The sequence below is a fragment of the Euprymna scolopes genome, chromosome 1, assembly GCF_053919585.1.
Source record: "Euprymna scolopes isolate OS-2025 chromosome 1, ASM5391958v1, whole genome shotgun sequence".
Classification (NCBI taxonomy): domain Eukaryota; kingdom Metazoa; phylum Mollusca; class Cephalopoda; order Sepiida; family Sepiolidae; genus Euprymna; species Euprymna scolopes.
In genome coordinates this window covers 173,463,853-173,474,952 of record NC_136482.1, presented here as the reverse complement: position 1 = coordinate 173,474,952, position 11,100 = coordinate 173,463,853, and the positions used below count along the sequence as shown (strand labels likewise).

The following is an 11,100-nucleotide window of genomic DNA, read 5'->3' as shown; positions in this document are numbered from 1 at the left end:
ATCGATGGATTAATATCAAATGAGAAAACTCATTTATAACAGTTCTGATGCATAAAGGTACAAAAATAAAGATATATATTAAATAGATAAATTTATAATAAATAATAATAAATAATAATAATAATAAATTAAATAATAATATAATAATAAATAATAAAATAATAAATTTATAATAAATAAATAAATCTATATATCTATAAAAGTGAACGTGTCTGTGTGTGTATCTGTGTATCTGTGTACATTTCCCTACGCAATAACTCTGTCAATTTTTAGTCTGCAGATTCGAGATTTGACATAAAGGGTAATGAGATTTGGGAAAATCTTTTTAATTGGTTTTCGGCCAGAAATTTGGTTGTTAAGGGGTTAATGCTCAATGATTTGACCTTTGAAACTCTACCAAACTCCTCCACCAATTTTGGATCTAAATACTTGAAATTTTAGATGTAGGTTACTTGGACAGGAACCAAACTTTTTAACTTGATTTGAGCCCAAAACAATAAATGTTAAAGGGTCAAAATTGGGGTCAAAGTTAAAAAAATTTGACCTCTCAGCCAATTTTTGGTCTAAACATTTGAATTTTTACATAAAGTGTATTCAGACATAGGGAAAGCTTTTTAATCGGCTTTTGGCCGAAAATTTGGCTATCAAGTGGTCAAAATTAAAAAGATTTGACCTTTACGGTCTCTAGCAGACTATTCAGCCAATTTTGGGTCTAAACATTTGAAATTTCACATAACGGGTATTCAGACACGTGGCAAGCTTATTAATCAGTTTTTGGGCAAAAATTTGGCTGCCAAAAGGCCAAAGTTGAAAGAGTTGACTATTGCAGACTCTACCAAACTCCTCCGCCAATGTTGACTCTAAACACTTGAAATTTTAGAAGTGGGTTACCTGGACATGAGTCAAACTTTAATATATATATATATATATATATATATACATATGCACATAAAGTTATAAACAGTACATAGGGCCCGAGCAAAGCTTGGCTGAACTGCTAGTATATATATATATATATATATATATATATATATAATAAAATAAATAAATGACAAAAGTCCCTCTCTCTCTCTCTCTCTCTCTATATATATATATATATATATACATATATATATATATATATATATATATATATATACATATATATATATTTATTTATATTATTTTTTATATGCTTTGTAGTTACATCGAGCTTTATAAATTAATAAAGGATTGGTATAAAGAAAAGGTGAAATGTAATTGAATAAACATATTTCCACATAAATATATAACATTAATATGAAACAAGTATAACAAAAAGATGAACCTACATAATCAAACTTTAAGAAATGGACGTAGTAGGTAATTTAAAGAAAATTAAGCAGAACCATAACTATCTTTATGTACCAGGTTAGTTTATTAGAGATTCTTTGATTAGTGATGGAATTCAAATTGCAGCAAATTTGTATGAAGTAGTCTTTAAAATTACAAAATTTCACAGAACAAGTATTTTGACTTCTTTGCTTGTTCACATTTCCAAACGATAACAAAAAAAAAACCCACCGAGAAAGGTCAGACAATTTCAGTTTAGTGCTTAAATAAATTTCATTAAATTAAAAAAAAAAAAAAATTTTTTTAAATGAAATCTAAAGAGATTGACCCGTTTCTGAAGATTTCGATATGGCTATTGGTTAAAATGTTTCAGATCTAATTGACTGTACACGCAAGTGAAAAAAAAAAAAAAATACAAAAACAATTTTGTTTAATATAACATTTTAAAAAGACGTTAATTATTACAACAGTAAAAACCAATGATATCAAATGCTTGCTTTGTCTATTCAAATCTTATCAACGAATTTTGAGTTACTTAATGCCAAAACACCATCACCTATGAGAAACGCAACTCATTGAACATGAATAATTATTTTAACCATAGCTGGAAGGTGACGTTCTTCCGACAGTATTAGTGCACACATCATTTTATTTGTTCTATGAAATATCAACTCTTTTTTGGGGTAATATAATGCCAAAGCAATCATCCATTTTGATCAGTTCAGTGTATACGATTAATTTAAAACAAGTTGCTATTTTATGTATAAACGAACACAACAGATCCAGAAGGAATTGATTCATCAGATTAATGACATACAGAATTCCCCCCTCCCCCAATGCTACACATGGAATCGTTAATAAAATTCACAATTCTTCCAGAAATCCAACCATAGTTGGTATAAGTAAACTTCAGTCAGCGTCTGACATTTCAACTAAATTACAATCATAAATTTTCAACAGTCTTTATCACTATTCAGTGGTATACTGGGATACTTTGGTGATCGTCTCATCAGTACTTGGACCACTATTATTCCTGATGTTCATTAACGATCTCCCTGATAAGATTGTCCAAGATGGTACAACACTCTATAACATGCACGAGGGAAGAACGGGTGAACATAAATCTAAGACAATGGCAGAATCCTTAGAAAATGACCTCCAAACCATAGTGGAATTGGTCTGTAAATGGATGGATAACATTTAATGCTTGTAAGACTAAACTGTTCTTCTTTAACAATTACAAGTCACCTTTCCAATCACCATAACAAATAATATCCTACTTGAAAAATTCTTCCTTCAAACTCCTCGGCTTAACATTCACAGGCAATATGAACTGGAACAAATACATTGAGGACATTGCAAAGGCTGCTGCAAAAAAGGTGGGTTCCCTCTATCATGCTAGAAGACTATTCACATCTGAGAGTATCTTACACCTCTACAAGGCCACCATTCACCCATGCATGGAGTATTATTGTCACATCTGGGCTGATGCATCTACCACTAGCCTCTTCCTCTTGGATCTTGGTCCCCAAAAAGAGTTTCCAATCTAATAGGTCCCACTTTGTCAACTAAGCTCCAACTTCTGTCCCATCGCTACAACGTTGCATCCATGTGCCTGTTTTACATGTATTTTAGTAGAATGTGCTCTGAATGAACTTGTTGCACTTGTGCCCCCTCGATGTACATATCCCGACAAACCCATTTAGCAACAAAATCTCACCCCTTCACTGTAGAGATCCCTAAATGCCAGAAAGCTTTCTACTTTCATAGTTTCTTCCCTTGAACAGCTACACTTTGGAATTCCCTTCCTGCTACCTGCTTCCCTGACTGTGCTAATATGCAGAAGTTTAAATGTAATGTAAACCAATATCTTGTAAATCTTTCCTAGGTATGGTCCCAAATAGTAGCCCGTTATGTCCAAGTGGCGATATGTCTTGTTAGGGGCGAACGTGAGTAAAAACAAAATAAGTAGGAGGTGTGATCCTGAATGCACTTCACACGGATCAAACCTTTAACTCCCTCATCTATCCATCCAGTGTGGCCGCAGCCGAGATTAAACTCACTACACGAGTTTGTAGTGTAATATAAATCTTGTCCGTAGCTAAATACTTGAAGCTTTGCCAGGGCTATCAAGGGTATTTTTTATCATGACGCCATCACTAGATGGGGTGTCTACCATGGTTTATGAGAGTCTCATCTACCCTCGAGAGAAGGATAGACCGCGCCAGTTTCTCAACCTGGTATTTTGCCTTCCCAAATGGTCATCCATCTGGTATTGGCCAGGCTCAACGTTGCTTAACTTCGGTGATGTGGCAAGAACCAGTGTGTCAACGTGATTGTGCAGTAAGTTAAGCAATGTTGAGCCTCGCCAGTACCAGATGGGTCACCATTTGGGAAGGCGAGGCACTGTGTGTACTGCGAGGTAAAATACCAGGTTGAGAAACTGGTGTGATCTATCTGTCTCTCGAGCGTAAATGGGATTCTCTTATGCCGTGGTAGGCACCCCATCTAGTGATGGCGTCACAATAAAAAAAAAATACCCTTGATAGCCCTGGCAAAGCATCAAGTATTCAGTTACCGACAAGATTTGAATTACACAAAAAAAAAAAGAAAAAAAATATTCACTCTCCCATCTTCCTCCAATTTTTATCCCTGGGATTATCCTAAAGGTAAATGTCTAACAAAGCGATCCTTATTATTCCTCGACTGAAATGAGTCAATAACAGACGAAATCAGTTATATCCACACAGGGATACATATATAGAGAGCATATTATTGACTGAAATTTGGTGGACAAGTCATGCAGAAACTGAAGCTTATGATTCCATGAGTGGGTGGCATTTAATTTGGGTCGCTCTGTATAACGCTTTACCATTTTATTTTAATGCGAAATCAATACCTATCATAAACGATTCATTTAACACAAGTTGTCTACCTGACCCAGAGGGTTCATGCCTTAATAGTATCACAGTAGAAGTGAATGCAACAGACCTGACTGGATTTGAACTCAGGTTCGGATGATTGCATAGTCTGTGTTTGGTATCCATTACACCATCTCTTCCCAATTTAAAAATAAACATTTTGCTAAGAGATTCATTCAGTTGAACTTGTAAAAGTAGAATGATTACTTATTCAGGTTTGTTTAAATGTAAGGTTCAAAAACATAGAAAAATTGCACACTTCATTTTCAGATGTGTCCAAATGCGGTCAGTGATGCTTAAGTTTGGAATAAGCATAACTGACCAATCGAAATGCTAACAGATTTTTATAGTGAAACAAACCAAAAGATTAAAAGAGCAATTGTAGAGATCTGTGGACACATCTAAAAATGGTATTCTGATCTTAGCATTTCCATTAGTCTGTCATGCTTACCTCAAACTTAAGCATGACAGTAACGGAAATGCCAAGATTGAAATAGCCCTTTTAGATATGTCGACATATCTCTACAAATCCTTTTGTGATGTTTTGGTTTGTTTAAATATAAATATCTGCAACCGGTTGTACTATTTATGTACGACAAATTTAGGCAGGACAACTGCTACTGCTGATTTTCTATTTGGGTGACATTTAGGCACGTCATTCAAAACAACCTGGGATTCTTATGTTAAATACAAGAAATAACTGATTTTAATTCAGACGAATTGCCATGCTGTGTTTTTTTTTTTTTTTCACTAAAAAATTTTTGGTAAAAAATAAATTTTTTTTTTTTTTTAAATTTAGTGTGAATATTTAAAAACTATGAGTCAAACATAAGAAAAAAATGTTTTTATAATTTTTCTTTATTTTTATAACAAACTTGTAGTAAGTATTTGTTTTTTTATTTTTATTTTTTTCATAGTAAATGATTACCAAATATTTTTTTAAATCTAAGGGATCATTTTTTTTCTTGTATTTGACTTGACTAAAAAAAAATATTCCTTATGTTTTTACAAAGATTTTTTTAGCAATAAAAGAAAAAAAATAGCATGCCAGTTAGTCTAAATTAAAATTCATTACTTATTATTATTATTATTATTATTATTATTATTATTATTGTTATTATTGACATAAGAATCCCAGGTTGCTCGAATAATGTGCCTAAATATCACACAAACAAAGAATAAGCAGAAGCCATTTGCCATGCCTTGTAATGTCTTTGTCGTGCCTTAATTTATCATCCATAAATAATAACACCTCTCTATAACAATCATTGTAAAATGAATTTTCAGATGTGTCCAAGCATTTCTCTAAGGCTGATCATAATTAAGTTTCAAATGACAAATGGAAATGCCAAGTTTGAAATAGCATTTTCAAATGTGTGAAAATAAGCTCTTTTGATCTAGTTGTTAGTCATGCTTAAGTTTGAAATCGTATTTTCGTTTCTAAATGCACGGATTAAATGGACACATTTAAAAAAAAAAAAAATGTCTGTATTTTACTTTTTAATCAATATTGCAAAATGGAAGAATGAATTATTCAAAAAAATGAATGAAAAGATGGATTTTGATGATTTGATCAGAAAGTTTTGATATGGTATTTTACATAAAATATACCAACAAGCAGACAATATTAAATTTGAAATATTTTTTGCCTTCTTCCGAACATCACATTTGAATTTAATCACTGGGTTATCAATGGAGAGACTGTGCCTGTGACATACTGATGTCCTGAAATTAAAAGAAATAACAAAATCAGTACAAATCAAGGGTCAAGCATAAAAAAAAGAAACTATTTTATACAACAATGGAATATTTTCTCCGTCTTGGTTATTGCTATTTACACAATGTTTTGCCTGTTATACTTTCAGTTATTTTTCAGTCATAAGTCAGTAATTGAAAGCAAGTCAAGTTACATTCAACTCTACAAGAATTGAACAAAATATGAGAATCATTAATTAATGATTAGAAATAACAGAACTAATAATAGCAAAAAAAAAAACAAACTAATCTCTAAAAATAAACCAGCAGATGTATGCATATGCATGTGTCTGTGTCAAAATATTTAACTGATAAACTCTTAAACTACTGGTCACATAACACTGAAATTAACAAAAAGTAGTAATCATGCACTAAGGATAATTTATAACGAATAAAGTCTTTGTTTGGATGGATGAATAAAAAAAAATCGTAAAAATAAAAGATAGTGTTGTTTTCGATTTACAATGACATGGGGGTAAGAAAGGACTAAACACATAATTACAACGCTTTCTGCAGTCAGAGGCAATTATCTCCCTTGGCCTACAATACCTATTTACTATGCCTCCCCACGGGACAGAGTTAGACACCAGGGTCGTTTTTTAACGTGGAGAAAAGGTACAAAAATAAAAAAATTGTCTCAGTCGTGAAGGACTGCTCCTCCACCGAAAGAGAACAAGAAATGGAAGTGCAGCATCTGAAGAACAGATACTACACTTTAGTAATTCAACATTGTTTTTAGTCACTTTTTTCTTTCCCATATTTTATTCTTTTAATCGATATGTATTAAAAATCATTTTTTGCTTAATTCAAAATAAATATAAAAAGATAAACTTGCTTATTAAGTTTTTAATCTAACTGTGCATCCAAAACAAAAAATGAAATCGAATATTTTGTGACTTCTAAAGAAGATTGTATTAAGAATATTGTTAAATTAGATTTTTATAAGTTCAATAATTAAGTACCATTGTATACATAAAAAAAATGTTTTTTTTTATGTATACTATTGTCAAATCTCTAAGATACAAATCTGTTGTTTTCCACATTCGAATGAAAAAAAATGTAGATGGAGTAAAGGAAAAAGGAATAATTGAAAAAAAACGAAAATTAACGTTACAAAACAAACACAGTCGTGGTAGAAGTACTTATCACCTGCTTTACCAAACATCTGACTCAATGGATTATTCATATTCCCAGGCATTACCTTTTCTTTCTTCGTTTGTCTTTATCCAACTGATAACAGATCTTTTTTTCCCCAGACTATGATGAAGACCAGCATACTTAACCCATCTTCTCTCTCTGCCATATAATCCTCAATCTCTATTCCATAATATGGTCACATGATCACATGACTGGTGGGCCACATATGCTCTCATTCTTTTTTCTATTCTATCAGTTAACCATCTCACACAGAAACACAAATTGCAAACTATGTTGTTGATCATAATCACCTGTTCCACATTTTTTTCCTGTTACAGGAAAATCTCATCTATAATATAAACCTCACCTGTCTGTTTAAATGTATGTATGTATGTATGTTTTGCGAAAACTTTCGACAGAGGCGACTGATTTTCACAAGATCAATATAATTTTGAAGCTCAACCCTCCGGATGACAAATGTCGAAAAATTGGCCAAAAACATTAATTCCTTCATTCTCACTGGGCACTTTTCTACAGGGAGGAGTCGCTTTTTTCACCGATATTTTTGAAAGTCATCCCCTCTTTTTAATTGTCTAGCCTTAATTTAAACCTACGTCACTTCCAGTTTGGCGATGGGCGCAACAGCAAAAACGTCACTTTTTCATGTTCTTTTCCTCCTTTGCGGTACAGGTTTGAGCCTGCCTGCCTACGACTACTTTTTTTTTTTTTTGCTCAACACACACCTCCAAACACCTGGGAAACGCCGAGCACCCAGGCTAGTTTAATAAATTTCCTTGTTTTGAAATTTTTAAGATAAAGATTGTATTATTCGGATTATTCAAATTCAAATTACTTTTCTCATGTAACAAGGACCATTGGTGTAACGGATAAAAGTGCCAAGTATAATCTGTTCCAAGTGAGAATCTTCTGAAGATTGAAGGTGCAATCCTCAGTGCAGGCGATACTAAGAATACAATTACAAATTACTTAAGGTGACAGGACAAGAGCAAAGTACCCCATGGATTGAGTAAAGGGTTCAATTCAGAATGCTGTACAGATTCCCAAGGCAAACAAGACGCATTTGAAGGTCGGAGATTACGCCAATTTTGTTTAGTGTGAATAAAAAAAATTTAGATATAAAAAAAAAAAAAATTAGAATCAGTAATTGTATTGGAATCGGAAATTCAAAACAGAATTTGTATTGGAATGAACAAAACTATTGGAATCGTCCTATCACTAGTTCAAACTGTCTGTAAGAATCTCTTTTTTAGTCTGATTTTGTGTTAACGGCACTTGGTGATATGAACGAAGGTTCAAAACGACTATTGTTCATAAACTATTTGAGAAATATGCAAGGGTATTACATTGAGTGCATTACGCGTTTTCCTTTGTCACTTTTAAAAATCTGTACATTTAATATTGCATGCGGATGTGTATATTTAAGATTCATACGTGTCGAAATTACATTCTTTATTCATAGACTAGTGGACAGCTTTTGTCAAAAAATGATGAAAAATGTTTGTCAGCGTATTGTTACCTTGCTGTTATCATCGGAGCAAGGGTGGAGCAGTTGCTAGCAATGTCAGGATGTATGGAAGTGAAACTTTGCCAATGAGAGCTGAGGACATGCATTGCATGAAAAGAAATGATATGAGAACAATACAATGGATATGTTAATATTGTATGTGAACGTGCGAGAATGATATGATGGCTATGTAATGTGAGTTTAAAGAAAAGCTTACTTCTGATGATCTCAGAGAAAGATTAAATCTGGACAATATTGGGCGATGTGTGCAAATGCACATTGAAAAGAATAGAGGAGAGTTCTTGGCTTAATAGATTCAGAGCAATTTAGGTATCAGGTTCAGTTTACAGTGGAAAGCCAATGAAAACATGGGTGGATATGATAAGGATGCATTTGAGAGAAAGAGGATGAATAAAAACCAGATTAGTTTGGAAATCAATTTCTAAAAGTTGTCCACTGCATTTCAGCTTCTAAAATGGATTCTAAACTGAATATGTCAATGATGATGATGATGATATGGTAATAAGTATTATCCTGGGCCCCAAAATCAACAGAGATTAGACACTTCCTGTAATGATCAGATTCCTGTTGATTTTGCAGTGGGAGTTTAGTTCTGTGCAGTTCTAGGAGGTCCGCTCTCCTAGGCTTTGGCTTCTCTCTTTGAGAAGAGGTTAGTTTTTATTGCTAATCGCCTGAGGCACCCTCACCAGAAAATGTTAACAAAGGGGGGGGATGTTAGTTTATTGCTAATCGCCTGAGGCGCCTTCACTAAGGAAGTCAACAGGGCTGCTCAGGCACTTTCTGCAGGTCAGAGTGCCCCCCCCCCACTGGGGCACTGACTTCTCAATCACACTTTCCGACCCTGGTGTTTAAGTTATTGCAGTGGGAGAGAACTAAACCTTATTAATATTCATATGAAATAACGTCTCTATCAGTAAAGTTATAAAAAAGGTAGGAAACATTTCAAACTGAAAAGTTTAAAAAAAGAAAGAAAAAAAGCTATCAATCGATAGAGATAAAAAGAAATGAAACGTCTCATCATCGTGCTACATTTCTTTCCAAGTTCATTTCAGATGGCGTGATTTGTCTGACTTGCTATTTACTTTGTTTTCTTTCCCATAAGACTTGTAATGGTTTCGTCCAGCATTTTTTGTCATTACTTGCCAACATTTGCATAACGGAATGGGTAATTATATAAATACAAATAAAGACACATTACTCTTTATTATAGAGCAGAAAATCCATGTTTTCACGTTGTCTTTTATGTTCTGTAGGCGTTATATTTGCAACGCTGGCATTTAATTATAAACATTTAGTGTTATTGTTATGAGTGACGGTTTTTAATCCATTGTAACACTAATACAAAAAAAACATATGGACATGCAGAGAATAAAATAGTTTCTTGTGCAGACAACACTTTATGAATTATGAAATTATTTTTACCATCATTTCTCTTCCTTTGGTTTCTATCGGTAAAAAGAAAGCAGCACAACCTCCTAAAAAGCCAACGATGCCATAGATGCTCACAGCAAGATGGCCAGATACTTTTAGGAGGACCTGTAAGAAATAGAAAACAAAAGTCATAATGAAATAAAAGTTTGACAGAAGTCAAAGAATAAAGACAAAGTCGCGAATTATTAGGTTGAGAAGAAAGTTCTTGCGGAATTTTTAATTTTGATTTCAAATGATGTGTTTTCAAACAAGTTTCCGTTATAATATCATTGCTTTATATATCATTTTATAGATTGTTTTTGTGCTCTAATCGTTTAAATTACAATCGTTTTAAAACAATTTTTCAGAACGTTGAATACAAGATGAAAAAAAGTAAATTTGCACAATTTTCTTATTTCAATTCAAGCCAGGCCGAAAAGCTGTTGAAACAGCTTGCGACACCAATGAAACGTTTGGCCCAGGAACCACTACAACAATCAATTAAGAGACTTAGTTTAAAGCCAATTCACGCATGACTGCTCGAGAACTTGCTTCTGAATTAGACGTCATGTATATGATAATTTCCAACCATTTGAGAGAAATTGGAAAGACAAAAAAACTTGATAAATGGGTGCCTCACAAATTGAACGACAACCAAAAGAAAAACCGTTATGAAGTGTCATGTTCACATTTTTTATGCAACAAGAACGACCCGTTTCTCAGCCAGGTTGTTACTTGTGATGAAAGTGTGTTCTTTATGACAACAAGCGAGGCCCAGTTTAGTGGTTAGATGCTGACGAAGCTCCTAACACTTTCTGAAGCCAGAGTTGCACCAAAAGAAGGTCACACTGACTGTTTGGTGGTCTGTGACTTGTCTAATCTACTACAGTTTTTTGAATGCAGGAGACAATCTTTCACAAAAAACACCCGTCTAGCTGAATCCACTGTGAAAAATTTCCCCCACTCTTTATCTGTGCCTAAATCAAAATGTGGATTCCATGAACAAAGCTTCTTTCTTAG

General features: G+C 33.3%; 1 protein-coding gene across 2 annotated transcripts in view; it reads right to left on the bottom strand.

The window, feature by feature from the left end:
- Nucleotides 1-5,717: 5,717 nt before the first annotated feature.
- LOC145277561 (synaptic vesicle 2-related protein-like) overlaps nucleotides 5,718-11,100 on the bottom strand; it is a 198,463-nt gene continuing 193,080 nt past the window's right edge. For both annotated transcript variants that reach the window (XM_080129039.1, XM_080129048.1), the window contains exons 15-16: nucleotides 10,093-10,206; nucleotides 5,718-5,957 (exon numbers count right to left, since the gene is read on the bottom strand). In XM_080129039.1, the coding sequence (XP_079985165.1) occupies nucleotides 5,922-5,957; nucleotides 10,093-10,206 (150 nt within the window). In that variant the 3' untranslated portion in view covers nucleotides 5,718-5,921. The remainder of the gene's footprint in view (nucleotides 5,958-10,092; nucleotides 10,207-11,100) is intronic.